The sequence below is a fragment of the Jaculus jaculus genome, chromosome 2 (assembly GCF_020740685.1).
Source record: "Jaculus jaculus isolate mJacJac1 chromosome 2, mJacJac1.mat.Y.cur, whole genome shotgun sequence".
In the NCBI taxonomy this organism is placed as follows: Eukaryota; Metazoa; Chordata; class Mammalia; order Rodentia; family Dipodidae; genus Jaculus; species Jaculus jaculus.
In genome coordinates, this window is record NC_059103.1 from 110,476,611 (window position 1) to 110,496,976 (window position 20,366).

At 37.5% G+C, this 20,366-nt stretch overlaps 1 protein-coding gene across 1 annotated transcript in view; it reads right to left on the minus strand.

Annotated features, from left to right (window-relative positions):
- Positions 1 to 5,017: 5,017 nt before the first annotated feature.
- Pkd2 (polycystin 2, transient receptor potential cation channel) overlaps positions 5,018 to 20,366 on the minus strand; it is a 42,762-nt gene continuing 27,413 nt past the window's right edge. Inside the window, exons 8-15 of the mRNA XM_045143767.1 lie at positions 19,370 to 19,551; positions 18,149 to 18,269; positions 14,219 to 14,317; positions 11,579 to 11,700; positions 11,218 to 11,335; positions 10,879 to 11,042; positions 7,040 to 7,187; positions 5,018 to 6,524 (exon numbers count right to left, since the gene is read on the minus strand). Of these exons, the coding sequence (XP_044999702.1) occupies positions 6,288 to 6,524; positions 7,040 to 7,187; positions 10,879 to 11,042; positions 11,218 to 11,335; positions 11,579 to 11,700; positions 14,219 to 14,317; positions 18,149 to 18,269; positions 19,370 to 19,551 (1,191 nt within the window). The 3' untranslated portion in view covers positions 5,018 to 6,287. The remainder of the gene's footprint in view (positions 6,525 to 7,039; positions 7,188 to 10,878; positions 11,043 to 11,217; positions 11,336 to 11,578; positions 11,701 to 14,218; positions 14,318 to 18,148; positions 18,270 to 19,369; positions 19,552 to 20,366) is intronic.

Consider the following 20,366-nt stretch of genomic DNA (forward strand, 5'->3'; position numbering starts at 1 on the left):
CCATGCCTGGTCTCTCCTTGATGTTTTTTGATGTATGTGACCTGGAGTTAGGGTAAGCAAGTAGGATAACTGTTAGTTTTGTGATATTTACCTAATCTTAGTCATAATATGCCCTTAAAAATTTCATTTCAGAGCCGGCGATGGCTTTAATCACAGCACTCAGGAGGCAGAAGTAGGAGGATCACTGTGAGTTCAAGGCCAATCTGAGATTACATAGTGAATTTCAGGTTAGCCTGGGCTAGAGTGAAACCCTACTTGGAAACAAAACAAAACAAAAATCTCATTTCAGAGTCAGGAGTGGTAGTGCATGCCTTTAATCCCAGTACTTGAGAGGCAGAGTTAGGAGTGTGAGGCCACCTTGAGAGTTCAAGGCCACCTTGTCAATTCGTAGTGAATTCCAGGTCAGCCTAGACTAGAGCAAGACACTACCTTGAAAGATTCACCCACCAAAAAAATATTATTTCATAGACTTGGTATCATGGTACACATCATAATTCCACACTACAGATGGCTGAGGCAAAAAGATCATGAGTACCTGGCCAGCCTGGGTTACACAGTGAGTTCCAGGCCAACCAGGTTTCTATAGCTAGACCGAAATAATTCTCATTCATGATGAGTCTTTTTTTAGTGACTATGTCATATTTTGTATATTGATGCTTGGAAATATCACAGAGGCCTCTGGGTAGATTCTCTGACTGTGCCAATACCTCTCAAAATGCAAATCTCCCCTGCTGGGGGATTTCCAGTTGAAACACCAGTGCCACCAGGTGAGGGACCAATGTCCCTGCTTTTAGCATCCTGGAATCTGTGGAGGTCCTAGAGTTTACAGTTGGTGTGGACTGAAGGCAGAAGAGGTATGTATGGCCAGTTGTTGACACCCTGTAGAAAAGTGCTGAGGGTAAATTGTTCAAGCTAAATTTCCTCCAGTGGGCTAACTGAATGCTCTAACACTTTGGAGCTTTATTTAGCCTGTTTTTCAGTTTGTACCTTAGGAATGACACTTGGTTCTTTTGTTAAACTGAAAGTGAATTTTATGAATTATTTATTAATCTAGACTTCCATGATAAAGTACTATACACTCAGTGTTTTAAACAACAGAAATTTCTTGTTTTTCTATTCTAGAATTTAGGAATATGATGAGGTCATGGTTCTGTCCTTGCAGTGCCAGGCTCTTGTGAAGGCCTATTCCTGGCTAAGAGATGGCCACCTTCTCTTTGAACCCTCTCAAAACAAAGTGCCTGGTGTTTCTTTCTCTGATAGGGCACTAATCCTATCATGGAGGTTCCAATCTCATGACTTGATCTAAATTTGATCTGCCAAAGGAACTAATTCCCACTATTACAACATTGGAGGTTATTGTTTCATTGGGAATTACTGTTTGTCATGGATTTTAGGGAAATAGGATTTTAGGGGAATACAAGAAATTTCATAGCAAATTGAGATCATGAATTTTAAAAATCTGTTACAGGGTGAGTCACATGGGTGCCACTGTGAATACAGAGACAAGAAAAGAACTCAATAGGCCAATGCTTCCACTTGGTATTGACCTCTCCTTTGTATTTTTTGCATTTTTAAAGAAAAATCTACGTAATTTTATGCATATATACTGGCATGGAAATCTCTCTTGGATGTTCAAATAGTATTCAGTTAATTCTTAGTACTAATGCAAACTTCTGTTTTGAATTACTGGCAGAAAAAAATCTCTTGAGGAATTATTATTTTTATTTTTTAAATATATTTATTTATTTGACAGAGAAAGAAGGAGAGAGAGAGAGAGAGAATGGGCATGCCAGGGCCTTCAGCCACTGCAGACAAACTCCTGATGTGTGCACCCCCTTGTGCATCTGGCTAACGTGAGTCCTGGGGAATTGAACCTGGGTCCTTTGACTTTGCAGGCAAACACCTTAACCGCTAGACCATCCCTCCAAGCCCATAATTTTATTTTTTATGACATTTGAACAAAGCATCACTTTATAAAATACTATCTCTTTTTCCAGTTTATTAAGTGATCAGGAAGATCAATTGTTATTTTTCCTGGTTTGGGTCAAATTCTAGTTTTTTATAGAACGGCCTTATAGTTCCCTATGTAAGAACTCCTTGTTGCACATAGAAGAAAAATGTTTTACACATAGATCTGGTGTGTGTGTACATCACAATAAACAGTGAAAGTTATTAATACCTACCCTTCAACTGTTAAGAGTTTAAGTATAAACTTATATATATATATACATATATATATATATACACATACACATACATATATATAAGTATATATATAGTATAAACTTCCTCCTTCTCTTTCTCCCATTCTTCCTGCTTCTCCTCCTTTTCCCTCTTCCTTTTTTTTGAAATAGGCTCTTGTTGCCCAGCCTGGCTTCAAACTCATTATGTAGCTGACAATTACCTTTAACTTCTGCTCCTCCTGCCTCTGCCTCCCAAGTGCTGGGATTATTGGTGAGCATCACCATGCCCAGCACTGCATAAGTGCTGGGGACCAAGCCTAGGCCTTGTGGGTGCTAGACAACCACTCTACCAACTGAGCTATATTCAACCTATAATTGCTTTTTAAAATTAAAATTTAGTATTTTAAAATTATATGTGTGTGTGTATGCTTGTGTGTAGAGAATATGTGTATGGTGTGGTGTGTGTGATTGGTATATGCACATGTGTATACAGATGCAAACTTCCACGTGTGTGTGTGCAGAGGCCAGAGGAGAATGTCAGGTGTTCTCTTCATTCACTGTGTATTTCTTTTCTTGAGACAGGGTCTCTTCATCAACTGGAACTACTGTGCATTAGCAAGCACCAACAATTCTCTGGTGCCTGCCCCTCACAGACTGGAGTTAGACATGTGCATGACCACACACAGCTTTTTACATGGGTTCTGTGGAGTTGAAGCTGATGGTCTCTGGCCCAAGAAGTTCTTATGCTAAATCAGCAAGCACACTTAACCAGTAAGCCAGCACCCAAACCCTGTTTTAATATGCTTCATTTAATATAGTTTTTTTTTATGACAGAATTGGCATGCCATGGCCTCCAGCCACTGCAGTCAAACTCCAGACGTGTTCACCACCTTGTGCGTATGTGCAGCCTTGCATGCTTGCATCACCTTGTGCGTTTGGCTTACATGGTACTTGGAGAGTCGAACATGGTAAAGTCCTTAGGCCTCACAGGCAAGTGCCATAACCACTAAGTCATCTCTCCATCCCTTGCACCCTAACCACTAAGCCCACATGGCATCCAGAGTCCAGGAGAATGAACAGGAAGTGGGACTAAGCTTTAAAAGTCACGACTTCCTCCAGACAGGCTTTACTTTACCCCCTAAAAGTTCCACAACCTTGCCAAACAGTGCTACCAACTGGGGACCAAGTGTTCAGTACATGAACCACCACACTGCCTGAGCCACCTCCCCAGCTCCCCTAGTGCTATCTCTGTAGTTTCATCTCCGTGTATTATAAAGAAAGTCACAGGGCACAATTTGACTGAGTACTATCTGCACTCTCCTAAGGGGATGGAATTACCAGGACTTGAATCATGCTTGACTATGCCTAGTGCATAATTTGGGCAAATTCTCTGTGCCATAGCCCTTCAGTGTGGGCCTGCTGGATTTCAGCTACCAACGGCTGCAACTCTTTCCTTAAATCAGAAGCCAAGAAGGGTCACTCTGGTTAGTGCTAGAGAATGAGTACCATTTTCCAAGGGTAGCTCTCCCTTCAGTCTTGTTTCCTTTCCAAGCATCAGTCTTACTTCCCAAGGTAGAATACACTGTGTGTTCTACTACTTCCCAGTGCTGCAGCAAAGGGACTAGATATCCAGCAGCTGACAGTGCTAAGTGATAACACACCTTTCCTTTCCTGTCTCTCCCACTCTATTATTCCTATTGCCTGCACGTCCCAAATAAACTCCCTGACCTGATGCCCTTGCCCAGGGCTTTGCCTCTGAGAGAAATGTAGAAAATAATAAGATACTATGTATGACAGCCCTGTGTTTAAAGTTTAGTTGGATACATAAAATGTGTATTTGGTACAAAAAATATACAAACATTCTAGTTGTATCATTAGTGGACATAAAAAGAGAGGATGCTTTTCTTAAGAGTCATCTTTATTCAATCTCCTGATAAAAGGCAAATCACCCAACCCTATCTATCTGGAAGTAGAAAATGCATACATGTGGTACTGAGTCAGGTCTTTATTAAGAAGTAAAGTGCACGTCATTACAATTCGGAAATTCTTGATTGTCAAGAGACTGGTATATGTAGTATCTTCATTATAGCAACACAGAGGAACAGACAATAGGAAAAAGAACAGGACTGAATCCTCCAAGATTAATGAAGACATACGGAACTTATGGATGGGAAAAAAATTCTGTAGAATTTTTACAAATAAAATGAAAAATAGGACAATAAAAAGCATCAAAAAAGATGTTCTAGTGACCATAGTCGATATATGGCACATAGTCAATACACATGGATACCACCTAATGAATGCACTTCAAATTGAAGTTTGTTTACATGTTAACAACATAGTACACATACATAAATACATACACACAATACCTTTGGAATTTCAACTTTAGTACCTTTTGCATATTCAAAAAAGAATAAGATAGAAATGGGGAGTGCTTACTAAAGGACACTTAGAATGTTTCACTTCTGCTGACCTAGAAAGGCTTGTCTGCTCTTCCCTTTCTTGGAGGTTTAACTGATACTATGAATTAAGTGAGTAAGTTGTGAATGTAAGGTACAGAACAGAAAAACAGGGCTCTTCTACTTGTTTCAGCTGAGGGTTACTTACTAACACTGCAAGGTATCTTGTCCTCTGGTCTTTCTAAAGGTCAGGTTACTCAATACTTTTTAAATTTTATACATTTATTTTTAAAATATTTATTTATTTGAGAGAGAGAAAGAGAGAAGAAAAGAAAGGCAGGCAGGAAGGAAGAAGCAGACAGAGAGTGAGAGCTTGGGCACACCAAGGCCTCCTGCCACTGCAAACTCCAGACGCAATCACCACTTTGTGCATCTGGCTATTTACATGGGCACTCGGGAATTGAACCCATGCTGTCAGGCTTTGAAAGCAAGTTCCTTTAACCATTGAGGCATCTCTCCAGCTCCTACACTTTTCTTTTTTATTGGGAAATCAATGTATTGAGACTTTCTCCAAATGAAAACCACCACTGATAATCAACTTTGGGCTAACTTCCTTCTGATAATGGATGACCTTTTAATAGTAAAGCCTCCTTACTTTTTTTTGAACTAAATTTGCATCATACATTCTATTTTCTAATATAAGATCAAGAATATTTAAGAGCTATATTCTATATAAAAACTAAATTCTGTAGTCTTACAAAGCTTTATGCATTTAAAAACTTCCTATCAATGCATATATTGGCTGTATTAACACTTTCATTGTATACTCAAATTAATGTTTGACCTACTGGTTAATTATTAAATTCAGTTGCAAATGGATTGAGACACATTGGGAAGAAATAAAGGAAGAAATTTCTATGACAACAAATGATAGGGAAAAAAACAGTGACAGTTTAAGACTCCTTCTAATCTCTCACATTTAATCTTATAATTGATCTTAGGGGATTTTCTTAGTTGATTTTAAACCAGGTTGAAATAGCATAAAAATTAAGTGATATAATTAGTCCTAAAGACATGAGACAGTAACAAAAAAAGCATATTACTTAACATTTATCTCAGCCATCCATACAAACTCTAGCATAATGGCCATACACCCCTGCTAGGGTTTGGGATTTATTTCTACTTCATTTTAAAAGAAAAGTTCACCCTGACAGGTGGTTGAAATCAAAGACTCTTTTCTCAGAAGAAAACTATGTATTAAGCCACCATACCAGTTGCCTCTGAGTGGAAAGAAATGCCCCAACTTTCCCTTGGCACATTGGATAAAAATGACAGTATGTCTTATGTAGCTGAAAGTTAACTCAGAAGCCCTCTAACAGTTTTCTTCTAGCTTTAAAAGGCAACTTCATTGTCACCTGAGAAGATTCAGGCAGGGTAGCAATGTGGGCATACCTCTCAATATATTTTTCAATGTTTCTGAACTCAATATTTACATACAGATTTCTCATATGAGAAAAAGTAAAATAATCTTCTTTGATCCATGGGTAAAGTTTATATAAAATAAATTAAAGTGCAGAAGATTAACAATCTGTCACAGAGATGAGCATCATAATGTAGTCAGAGCATATAAATACTGTAACTTGTCATGGCAATTCTCAGCAATCACCCCTTCAGGAACGCACACATTAGCACACAAGGACTTTTACACAGGGACATTGGCACTTCCATTTCCACCTCCTCCTTCCAGACCCTCTGTGGACTGAGAGGAGGAAGGGCGAGAGCTTCTGGGGCGAGGCTGACCTCCGAGTCCCACTGTCGCCCCGAGACTATGCCCTGCCTGAGAAGCTGCATCATCAGATTCCCAGCGCTCCAACTCTTCCCGCACCAGCCGCTCCATCTGCTCCCTGTGGATCTCACTGTCACGACCCAGTCTCTCATCCTGACAAACAAAGAAAACAGAGTTGTTGGATGAGTGTTGCGTACTCTCCACACAAAAACTGCCATAGAAAATCTGTGGCCAAATTATCTACTATTGGTTAGATAAGACTGGAGAGAGAGCAAATAAAAGTAATAATCTTCAGTCTCTGGAGGAATTGTTCTGTTAACTGTATCCCACAGGGATGGCAGGACCAGCAGGCTGTATATGGTATAAAGGGTCACACCTGCAGATTATCATTTGATCTGCATTTATGGAGGAAGACAAGAATCCTGGAGTAAAAGTTACACAATGTGACTACAGTTATATTTTATGAAATGGAAGAATGTTTCTGTCTCAGGAAAGAAAAGTCTGAAAATGAGAGTGAATGAAAACAACATTGTGTATGCATATAAAGTAACTTTCTAAACATCGTACTCTTCCTCAGTACTTCCAATAGAAAAGGTAGCCTAACTGTACATTGTTTATCAATAAATACCTGTCCTCCAGTCAAGTATTTTAGGGTCATGACCACTTACCTCAGCCACCCCATCCAGGAGTCTCCCCAGCACCTCGCGCCTCTTCAGCTTGGCCCGCTCCATGATCTCTAGCTTCACAATCACAGCGTCGATCTTGGACACAATGCTGCCGATTGAATGCTCCATGCGATCCACTCGCCTTACCAGTCTGTAGGAAAGGACAGTAGGAAGAGCCAAGATTACCTGGTAACTGTCTTTTCAAATTGAGTGAATTTCCAAATGCAAGTACTGATACATCGTTTTTACCCTAAACAATATGACAATCTGAAACACTTCCTACATGGTCACAAGATGAGAGACAAGCTCTTCTTCTAAGCTGCTGGTGGGAGTGAAAACTGGCCCAACTTTCCTGCCTGTGAGCACTGTATCTGAAAATCCATCCCTTTAGTCATATGTGCTTTAATTTAAAGGAAAGCTTTACACATAATTTTTGGCAACATATCTATTCATCAGATTGTTGCTTTTCAAATGCCATCAGTGAACAATGACTATGCTAAACAGCTGTAAGAGATTATTTAAATAAGTCCTAGCTCACCCATACAATGGAACTGTACAGTGACACCAGAAATCATAGTGTTATGTTTAATGAAATTATGTTCATAATACAGTGAGAAAAGCAGGAAACAGGATGCTTATTTATCAGCCCATTATTTCAAATAAAAAATATATGTAAATGTGTCAGACCATGCAAACTGGGGGCAACTTCCAGTTTTTCTCTCTCTCAACTTATGGTAGCAGGGATTAAACTAAAAGCCTTGCACATGCTAGGCAAGTGAATGCTCTGTCACTTGAGATACATGCCCTGGAGACACCTTCTCAAATGATAGCACAAATGTTCGGTAGACTGTCTTACTGATGAAATATCTAAAACTATTGAAAGTTATTGTTATTATTTTGTTTTGTTTTTCAAGGTAGGATCTCGCTCCAGCCCAGGCTGACCTGGAATTCACTATGTAGTCTCAGGGTGGCCTTGAACTCACAGCGATCCTCCTACTTCTGCCTCCCTAGTGCTGGGATTAAAGGCATGTTCCACCATGCCCAGCTGAAAATTATTTTTAAACATTTCATCACTTAAATATCTAAAAATGTTCTTAAAGGCAAGTATCAAATGAAAATTATTTAATCAAAACTCAACTAAACTACAGAAACAAAAATGAGAGCTTCCCAGGTTTGATGAAAAACTGAAAAATCAAGATACTTGGAAAGCTGCAAATAGGATAAGCCCAGAGGTATGCATCCAGACATACCTAGTGAAGATATAAAAAGATCCACAAAAAGAAAATTGAGAGCATCAAGAGAACATTGACTTATCATGTACAGAGTCTTCATTAGATGAACAGTTTTTTATTCCTTATCAGAGAAAGACAGACAGGCAGATTGGTGTTTTGTGAAGCTACTTTACAAGAAGTGCTGCAGTAAACTTTCATGCTGAAATTAGATCACAGTAATTAGATCCTCATGTAAAATAGGCAACACTGGTAAAGGTGATGATGTGTTTGTGTAAAATAGAGTATAAATCCTATTTCTTCATTGGCTTTAAAAGTAACTAGGTAAGACTTGTAATAAAATTGTTGGCTTGTAACATGTACAAGTGTAATATATTTGGCAATTCCTTAGCAAAGGAGATAGGTAGGAGCAAAGTTGCACTATAGGAAGAAAATTAGATGAGATGATAACCTGAGCCCAAAAGATAAATGAAGATAATCAAATGGCAAATAAAGATTGCAAATTCTATAAATATACTTTTTCCTTCTTTCTTCTCTTAGCTTTTTTCAGACAAAAACCCCATAATAGTTACAGTACGATAGACTTGTAATATACATATTTGAAGCACCCAAACATATATGTATTATAATGTATATTACAAAAAGGGGGATCAGGGAAAAGAGCCATATTACCGTATTTCATGGAGTTAAGTTCATATAACTAAATAGTTTCTCATAAATTATGTATGTGAGGTCCTAAAGCAACCACTAAGAATACCTACAAAACTCCTGTAAAAACAAAATTAAAACCAACAACATATGTTATTTTATTATCTTAATTTGCTTATGAGTGAGGGGAGACAGAGATGGCGAGAAAGACAGAGAGAAAGAGAATATGAATGTGCATACCATGGCCTCCTGCCTTGTGCAAAGGAAACCCAGATGCATGAGTCCTTTTGTGCACCTGGCTTCACATGGTTACTGGACAATTAAATTTGGGCTGTAAGCACTAAAATATTACACTAGGAAGTATGCACTTAATGTACAAAAAACCCCAAAAAACTGAAGAAGTAAGGGGGGAATTCCTTAAGAAATAAAAAAGCAGATATAAATCTAACCACATCAATAATATCAAAATACAAGTAGTCAAAGAATCTAATCAAAAGACAGATTAACAAAGAAAAAAGGAAGACCTAATGTTATGCCTTCATGACACATACTTTATTTTCAAAGATACAGATACGTTGAAAGTAACAGGTCAGCAAAAGATACAACAAAAAAAAGCAAATATAAGGAAATTAGTGTCTATAGTTATTCAAACAAAAAAGTGTTTAAAAGAAAATGTCTAAGACAATGAAAATAGATTCAATATTTTAGAAATCCATGTTATAAATATGTATATCCTTAAAAATTGAGTTCCAAAGAAAACAAAGTAGAACCATCCAGAATGGAGCTAAATAGATAATTTAATCAGTAGTTAGAGGTATGATCACTTCACTTTCCAAAGCAGAATAGCAAGCAGAAGACCAATAAGGAAATAGGAAATTTGAACAGCTAACTTCTGCAGAACCCTCCTTTCAACAACAGAGTATCCATTCTTCTCAAGGGCAGACTATATAAAAACATTTGTTATAGGAAACCGAGTTACACAGAGATGGCATCAGAAATAGAGTGCAGAATCAGAAAATTTATTTATTTTGACAGGGACTTGGGAATAACTTCCAGAGCCTGAGTACTGAGCTCTGATACGTCAAGGGTTTTATAGACAGTAACGAGCAGCCTGACATCATCTTGAACTTGTTATACTATTGGCAGGTTACATGTTTCAAAGATTACATGATTTTGGGGCACAAACAAAAAATTCTTTAGCAATAAATCAGTGATGAGAATGTACAAATGTAGAACAGAAAGCTGTTCCTTCAGGGCTGTTGTGACATGGCTCTGCACAAACCAGATAACATAAAGGAGCAGGGCATGGCTGCGTAGATTAGGAGGAGACTCTGGGTCATGCTGTCTGCCTGGTAAAGCTTATACAATAGAAATTGTGTTTTAGAGTATCATCTGGGCCTGGTGTTTGTTCAATTCCTTCTACCACACATTGACAAGCACATCTGAAAGGAGACACACTAAAATACTAAGATATTTTTGTTGGAAGGAACATGAATGGCATTAATGGATCATTTGCTTTTGTTTATTTGCTAATTTTCCCACAATGAATTCTTTTATGAAGAGAAAAAAAACAATAAAATATATTTAAAATATGTGATGACACCCACCATGGCTCAGGGAATTTTTCAAAAGAGGGAGCAGAAAGATTGTAAGAACCACAGGTTGAGACATCATGCCCAGAGGGATTGCCTCTCCCTAAAAACTGACTCCTGCTCCCATAATGCATAACCCCCAACCCCGTGGGGAATACCAGCAACCCCAGTGAGAAGGGTCCCCAGCAAAATGAGGGCAGGAAGAGGGAAAAGAGGGTACTAAAAGATGATGTATCCATACAAAATATGTTGTTAATAAGAACAAATTTTTAAAAAGTGATTAGTCATAGACAGGACTGAATTTCTAACATCATGACTGTTTCATCTCACTTATTTTGGGCAACTCATGCTAGGTCAAAATGTTTAAACTCACACTTGAAACTCTTCATAAGAAACTCCACTGGAGAAGCTTCCCCTCCTTCTGGAGCTGTGTCCACTGTCTTCATCATCATCCTCCTCAGAGTCATCCAGGCTTCTTGGGAAACTTCTGCTGCTCATGGGACGTGGTAAAGAGCTATGTTCCAAGTCCAGGTCTTCCTGAAGAACATAGGGTCATCAAATGAGAAGCAGTACCAAGATCTCACAAAACTTTTTACTGAGGTCTTGGGCAAACAGGAAATGGATATATACTGGGAGTGGGGGCAGAATCATGTGGTGTTTAGTACATGGGTTGTGGGTACTGAATCCAATCATGGTCTCCTGAACTACTCACCCTCTCCTTCTCTAAGTCATCTCTCATCTGCTGGTGCTCATGTTCAGTCAGCTCTTGGTCTCCATCTTGGTCATACTTTGTAAATATGGCCTCGATTTCTGCATCAGTATGCCCCTTCCTGAATTTGAAAGGATTCAGATGAACTCATTTGGACCAACCCAAACACTGACATATCAAAATGTAGGTGGAAGGGGAGAAATCACAAATGGGGGCAATCTTCCTCTTACTGCATGTTGCAGGAAGAAAACCTGCCTCTATAAAAAGTGTCTCTCCATTAGTACTTGGGCCAGTAGCACCCTGGTCACCAAGAATTTATATTTACAATAAGACTTCCCAAGGCTCCCAGAAATGTCACTCTCACCCTTTGAGATCTTGTCGAAGCTCATCAAAGTTTAACTTTCCTCCACCTTGCCGTAGACACTCTGAAATGTCATCTATGGTATTTTTTTTTAGTTTTAGTTTGACTAAAGCTTTATGGTAGCCCTATTGGAAAAATAAGAAAGGTTTTATTTAGCTTATTCTCCTTTTAAATTTGCTTTGTTTTTCCATTTTACTAGTAACTACTGCAAGTCAGTGTTTGGCTAAAAGTAACTCCTCAGAAATCATGTGTTGGTGAATGAATAATGGATATATCTACAGTTTCCATAAAACTCCTGTAGAGGAATTAGATGAAAAGAGTAAGCATCTTTTAATAAATTGGGAAATAACTTTTTCTAATACATATATTCAACTTTAAGTGTCTCCAATGAGAATTCCACAAATACAGGATTTTGTCCCCCAGAATGTATAGAAATTGCAACAGGTCCAGAGAATACCAAGAAATCTAGGCCATGGATATGTTTTTATTTAAAAGCCAGTAAAATAAAGATGAGGACTTTTAAATAATAAACTAGAAGCAGGGCCAGGGAAGTAGCTCAGTGGTAGAGCACTTGCCAGGCAATTGGGAGGCAATGGGTTGGTTCCCCAGCACTGCAAAAATAAAAGAGAGATAGTTGTGTTTGTTTTGTTTTTGGTATGGTAAACAGGACTGTAAAAGTGACCGCATAGGTTGTAACTGTGTAAACTATATAACCAACAACATTTCAATTGTTCTACGGCCTTTAACACTTTTACTAAAACATTAAAAACTTCCTTGATGTCAATTATAAATTTATAGGGAAATAAAAATTCTAAACCAATACACTGAAAGAAAACATTAAGAATATTGAAAATTAAAGTATTTTCTTTCTTGTAAAAGAAAAAAACTATGCAGAGTAGATCAAACAGTGTTTATCTTTAATATCAATACTTAAAATAATATATTTTATTGTATTACCTAATATGAACTAAACATATTTTCTATGTGTTGGTGAACTGTCATATTCTAATCTTAATATAAGTAAGTTTCCATTTTTTTCCTATTTTTTCTATTCCTTACTGGACAATATCTCTAATTAATAAAAGTTACTTCACTATGAGGCTTATTTGTTGGTATCCCCCACCTGGAACAGCACATTTCATTACAATGTGTATCCCTTACTTCTTGATAAACTGGCCTTCACTAGGTTCTTTTGGCTGTTTACCTGGATCTCTTCAGTGGTAGCCATATTCACATTCCCACACAGAGCTATTTCTTCTACATATGATATATGTTTTTCTTCCAATGTTATCATTTTTATTTATTTATTTATTTATTTTTTATTTTTTTTTTTTTTTATTTGAGAGTGACAGACACAGAGAGGAAGACAGATAGAGGGAGAGAGAGAGAATGGGCGCGCCAGGGCTTCCAGCCTCTGCAAACGAACTCCAGACGCGTGCGCCCCCTTGTGCATCTGGCTAACGTGGGACCTGGGGAACCGAGCCTCGAACCGGGGTCCTTAGGCTTCACAGGCAAGCGCTTAACCGCTACGCCATCTCTCCAGCCCCAATGTTATCATTTTTATGTGCTATCTTTTCTGGTGCATCTGTTTCTCAATCATACATTTTATTAAAATGTTAGATGGCTTTCTCACTGGCAGACAAGGAAGCAACCCTATATGCTTTGTGGTGCATAAAATGAACAACAGATGTCCAGTGACCAGTCAGCCACATCCCACAAAGTGTCACACCCTGGTCACTGAGTGTGGACAGGTCACTTAGGTACTGACCTGTAAACTGAATAGCTAGCAGGGGAGCCTGTACTCTATGCTGTGACCCACAGTTAATACATGATAGCAACACAAATCTGAGCTTGTTGAGAGCCTGGTGTTACATAATGAAATTACAATAACTACCCTGCACATACCAATCTGTAGTGCAGGGGGCTTAACCTGGATGTTAAGAAAATGCAACCAGCTGCGGTGCAGAATCCAAGATGGTGGACATAAGAACTTTTTCCTTATTGCATAACTGTGCTAAATCTTGAACAACTGAAAATCAGTGAGGAGTCCACTCCATCTTACCAGTATCAAAGCAGGGAACAAACTCTATCCTTCACATGGCCTCTTCAGTTCTTTTATAAGTCTGATTCTTGAATGAAGAATTCCCAGTGAGAGAACAAAGCTGCCCTATTTTCCTGTCCTGCTCTTCTATTTAACAACTATGCATTTTCTGAAAAGATTTGGATGTAGGATATATCCTCAATTTCTCCTTGGACTTTTTACAACTGCTTTGGAAGGAGTAAAAGGCAATGACTAATCACTTTGCCCTAAAACCCTTTCCTTGTTTAAATGGTAACTAAGATGGAAGAGCTGGAAGTATTTATATAGAATATTCCCTCTTAGTTTATTCTGAACTCTTAAGCTCTGAGCAATTAAGAGTTAAGAAGAAAGAAAAGAGATCATTGAGACTTGAATTAAGGACATAAAGATTTCCCAGAATTTAAGTCCTAGCTAGCAGCATACCCATCACATTTAAATTACCACTGAAATATAGCAAACTGCTCTTTCAGCAATTTCAATCAATGTTGAATTTTGGAAAAGTGATATACTACTCATTTTATATTGAAAATAAAGGAATTTCTGGGAGTTAGGGATTACCCTACCTTTCTGATAAGATCTGAGAGTTCCATTTCAGGTTTCTGTTGAGCCAAGTCAGATTTCACCTCAGAGTAAGTATCATTGATAATGGCCAAAAACATGTTCTGTTTGAAAATCAAAGGATGAAACATAAATATATTTTGGTAACATCAATGTAATAGTTGACATATGTCTTTCTCTTCATGCTTATGCACAGTGAGAATCATTATGAAGTCACTAAGTTTTGTTGCCATACCTCCAGACTTAATACATTCTAAGACATGCCATATATGATATATTTTATACAAATAAATAATAAAAGGTAACAAAATGTTAATTTATCTACAAATGATATAATTATTGTTTACATAATTTTCTACATCTAAAACATTTTGTGTAAGTACTGTAGAGAAATCCAAAGAGCTCTTTTAAGTTTCAACAGTTACCTTAGACAAGCAGAACTCTGTTCATTCCGAATTTTGTCATATAATATTTGAGATTTCCATTCAAAAGAGATGAATGGCCTTTGCAAATAGGCATAGAGTAGGCCTAGTATAAAGATAAAGGAAAGTTTGTAGAAAAGATGGAGACCTTGGAGTAAAGCAAATGTGGGTTCTAGGTGAAATAAGGATAGGCAGGGAATCAGTAGGGGGTCAAAGAAATGAGCAAAACCCAAGCAACAACAAAAACAAGAAGAAATGTAAATTAAAAAAAAATAAAATAAATACCCTACAAAGCACATAGCATCTATATGTATACTCAACAACTATCCAATTGGGCTTTGTGTTAAAAGAAAAATAACTGTAGATATCATGTCTGACATTCTAACTTGAATTCTGATGCAACAATAAAATATTCTTTCTCAAATTATTTTAACAAAAAGCAAAGCCTATGTCACCTTGTACTACAAATTGTAGACTTAGACTAAAACCCAAGACAAAAGCTCTGAAGTATAACTTTCTTGAGAAGTGCCCCCCACACTCACCCCTTCTCCTCTGTAAAACAAAAACAAAAACTTCCTATCCCTTACTTGGTCTTGTCTTGGAATTCTCTCACCAAAACCTGGAAACACTGGGCAGCAGTCTTTGTCAGATTCCTCTGTTTCTGGAACCTCCCCAAGCTTCACCTACCAGCAAGTCTAGCACTACCAACAAGATGTTACCTAACTTTTTAAAGCCTTGGGTTTAGGATTTGGTTTGTATTTATAAAATAGAAAAGGTAACAGTGCCCCCCTTACAAAGCACTTATGTGGGTTCATGAGATAATCTCTGCTGTGCTCAGGACAGGCTCTAACATGGGTTAAGTGTCACATCATTTACAGCTGCTGTCATCCACCAATGTCCAGTCCTCTTTCCTGACTTCCCCTTCTCAGTAGAAATTCCCACACACCTTCTCAAAGCATCACACACCCAAGCATCAGATCACTCTTCTGCATGTTTTTCCTTTGTATCTACTAACTGTGGTTTATAACTATACAGTGGTGTATTTAATTATATCTGTTTTCCCCACAAGTCCACAGAATAGTAATCATGAAAAAGTTTAGTCTTTCCTCTCCAGGCTTCCTTCAGTTATTTAAGAATACCTCATGATGTATAATATGCACTAAACATGATATACAGTATGCATTATACATGTGTGTGTGTATAGAAAGATAGTGGTTCAAGCAATACTTATTCAATGATTTCCAGTGGAACACTAAGGTCTCATTTTTGTGGGGTACTAAGTCTCTATCAATTAAGGGAGAATATGTTTAAGACTTGGTACTAGACTTTAGAACAGAATACAGGTCAGTTCACATAGTCCTATTCCACTCCAAGCCTCAATAATTTCAGAATGTCATCTTTGACTTGTACTCTCCTGTATCAGGCCTCTAACTCTACTTCTGTTTCCAAATGCTAAGTGCTAACTGCTGAATGACGCCTACTATCTCTGCTCAAATAGATAAAAATATGGATTCTAGGAAATTTTGAAAAAAGTAGTCAATGGTTGAGAAAGACTTCAAGGTAGGAGAGGAAACTGCTCTTCTTTTTACCCATCCTATCTCACAAAAACCACCTCATTGTCGGTTGGCCCTCTGTACTAGGAGACCTTCCTGTGGAAGGGCAATAAATTAACTCCAGCAGTTAGTTCATAAAGAAAGTCAGATCTACACTCAGCTTATTTCCTGAAGAGAGAAATTTGTGCTTATATCACCCTATATCATCTACCTATCCATATCTAGGTTGTTCAAGGACATAAGCCCCTTTTGGTGCACTTGCATAAACATTATTTTAGTATAAAGACAAAAACTAAGAGATTCTGCCATGTGCTGGTGATTGATCTAATAAAATGACAATAACCTAGAAAGTGTTGCCTACTACAGCCTCATGTTCAAACAAGTTCTGCTTTGTGCATTTCAAAGCAATATAACTGTGTGCCTCATGGGTGGATTAACACACTGAGCATGTTAGGTGGCCAGAGACCAAATGAAGAACCCACTGCAGACTCTCAGTACTTGTTCTTGTTGTTTTTTTGGTTGTTTGTTTTTAAAGCCTTAGACAGATGACCCAGAATCCAAAGTACTCTCCATGTTATAGTGTAACAAAGACCTACTGATCCCTAGTTTTTCATTAATATGTAACAGGAAGAGGACACTTAACAGGGTTGTGATAGCTTGAATTTATGTCCCCCAATAGACTCAGGTGTTATTAAAATTGAGTTTGCAGCTTCTGCCTCTAGCAGGCTGGCTCTTGTTTGGAGGGGAGAAGAGAGGGGTCTGAATTCTAGCCTAAGGTATGCAGAGTGAGTTCTACCAGGGTTTCCTGCGATTTGGCTGCAGGTTTTGCTCTTGCTTTTGGTGGTGGGTTTTCTCTCTTTTCCCATTATGGAACTTCCCCTGGATGTGTAAGCCTTAAATAATCCCTTATCTTCCATAAATTGTGTGTGGTTTGAAGATTCATCCCAACAGCATGGAGCTGTCTACTGAAGAGTTAATTTAAAAATCAGCCATTATACATACAAATAAGCAAGGCATGAAGGGAGAGAATTACAGGATCCTGCCACTCCTTTGGTCCTACCCACAGATACTGAATACTCAGTAAATACCATCCACCAAACCAGGAATGCCTGGACGGGCTTTGGAGTTGTGACACTATGTTCCTGAAAACCTGATCACTCAAACTTTCAGAAGGGAAATTTACAGAAAATGAAACAATTCTGTTATTTTCTCCAGATGGCTTTCCATAAATGAAAAGTCTCAAAGGGGTGTTTAGATGGAATATGCCCCTCCCTAGGTTAAGCAAACATCACTTCCCACTTTCTCAGTGGACAAGTAGAATATGTAAATGATTAACTAACTTATAGCAAAATGTTAAGTTAGTTTGTTCCTAAACAAGAGGATCAAGGATATTATAAATATTTTGAAAGAAATTCCTAATATATATTGCTTTGAAATTTAATATAGGCAGTTCTTTGCAGCTAGTATATGAATTGAAAAAATTTCCTAATTTTTTACATACAATAATTCACTAAACTACTACTTTTGACATCCTAGTTCTGTTACTTGTCAGTTCCTATTTTTCTCAAAGAAATGTGAGAAATAGGAAGTCATGCTAATGAGCTACTATGAAAGTGAAATGAATGTGTCAAAACAAAAACAAAAACAAAAAAAGCAGGTAAGCACCTTATACTACTGAGGCAAACTGTCATTTTAGCAAACGTTAGAAGTATGTGCTTGTTATCATTTTTTTTTACAATGACTGGCCACACATATGGATACATGAAAGATGATGGGAAAAGTAAATAATCAAAGCACAAAAATGTGAATCAGTGAAAAAAATTGTTCTCTAAAATCAGCATTTTTTTCTATTTTCTGTGTCTTTAACGGAAATGATAGGTAATCTAGCATGAGAAAAGAGAAGATGGTGTTTTACGTGTGTAAAGATTAAATCACCTCATTAACAACAAAATATACATACCAAAAGAATGAAGAACATAAAGAACACAAAGGTAATGAAATACAGTGGTCCCAAGACGCGATTAGCTTCCTCAATCTCCGCGAAGTTGATGTCACCCAAAATGATACGGAACTGAGTGAAGCTACAAAAACAAAACATCACACCACAATACAAAGCCAAAAAATGTCCAGCAGTAGATGTAACATTTATTAAAGATGACTTATTATCTTAGGACATATTTTGGTAGTTGTATACAGCCATCATGTAACGGAAAACTGTTTATCTCTTTGGAAAAAAATCTTGCTACTTGTTTCATCAATTGATCCCTTCTGGAATGATAACATACTTTCATATTACATATGCTATTTCTACATACTATAAAATCTGATTGTTGGAATATTACAAAAGTAGTAGATAATACCTAATCTCACTAAAATATGGTAGATAAATTTTCCCAATGGTGTTTCTGGGTCTGGAGTTAAAATAAAAACAAAGGAAAAACAAAATAAAAAGCATGTTGAAAGATGGTGAAGAACGTATGGTTCAGAGATCCAGTATTGTCACATTCATGTGGAATGAGGTCAAGGCAACTGGGTATGAAATCACCTCCATTCTTGACTTTTATCAACAAGCATGACTGACTAGCACAAAGCCATATTAAGTTTCATTATCATGACCTTCCCCTTTCCTCCTACTAACTTCTTTGTGATTGGCACAGAAATCTGATTCACAATACTAATTGGTGGTGGTGGGGGTTGTGGTATATTTGGGGACACTGAAAAAGATTAAAAATCCATGTACTTTCTTTTCTTATAGAATATTAGAAACATATTTTTCTTATAAATAAGTTCAAATGCAGAAATGAAAATACAAATATTTATCTTTTTATTTGATGGTGAGGCAGAGAAGGGGGATGAATCTAGGCCTAGCATTCTACCAATGAGCTCTATTTCCATTAAAACAAATCCCATCTGTACCCCTGTTCAGAGACCTCTGGTACAGCACTGACTTCCTATGGCTGTTCCAACAAGCTTACTACTTGAGGGCTGCTTTCTTAACCATCAGCCTTTCAGAATACCTCGTTTTCTTTGGTAAGGCAATGTTTGTGGAACAGGTAGGTAATTCTTACTTTAAAGAACTATTTTTAACATTTGGTGGTCAAATAGAATGAGCAAAATGAATTGCTGCAAAGACAGGGATGTTGCTAATTAAACTTCTCCTGTTGATTTCATAGATACTTACATACATTCTTGAAATGTGCTGAAGTCATCAACCTGTGTACCAAAAACAAGGTATGCTAACTGAGCATAGGCCAAGAAAATAATGAAGAACATAATGGTGAAGCCGAGGAGGTCTTTGGCACACCGAGACATAGTTGTGGAGAGCTGGCTCATAGTCCTATTAAAATTGATGAATTTGAAGAGCTGGAAAGAAAGGGACAACAGCAGATGAATGGATAATACAATGTGGTATACACGTACAATGGAACATCTTTCCACCATAAAAAGGAATGGAATTTCATACATGCTATAACATAAACTTTGAAAACATGCCAAGCAATATGAAGTAGATGCAAAAGCTCAAATGTTATATGGTTCTATTTATGTGAGGAACTTAGTGTAGTTAAATTGTCTGGGCCAAAACCACAGTGTGATGATTAAGGATACAACATTTCATTTTATGATTATAAAAACATTTGGTGGGCTTGAGAAATGGCTGAGCAGTTAAGGTGTTTGCCAGTAAAACCTGAAGACGCAGGTTCAGTTCCCCAGGACCCATGTAAGCCAGATGTGTAAGGTGGTGTGTACTTCTGTAGTTCCTTTGCAATGGCTGGAGGCCCTGGCATGTCCATTTCCATTCTTTCTCTTTCTCTACTTCTCACAAATTAACAAGTAAAAATGTTTGGTAATGCATAGCACTGATGGTCATACAGCAATGTGAGTGTACTTAGTTTATGTAATGTATATCTATCAGAAAGAAAAGAATAGAAGTGAAATGACTCCCCTTTTCCCATTTTCAAACCCTACATCTATATTATCATTCAAAGTGTGCATTGGCTGAGTGCCTGATTGGTGTCAGGCGCTGTCCTTGGAACTGAAAATACAGCAGTGGGCAGAACAGTGCTTCTGTCTCATTTGCTTCCACTTTGTATCACAATTAAAATATAGTAAAAACAAGTCTAAATGTGATTTTTAAAAAATGAGTAGTAATGTTTTTCCCCAAAAGTACTAAAATAAAA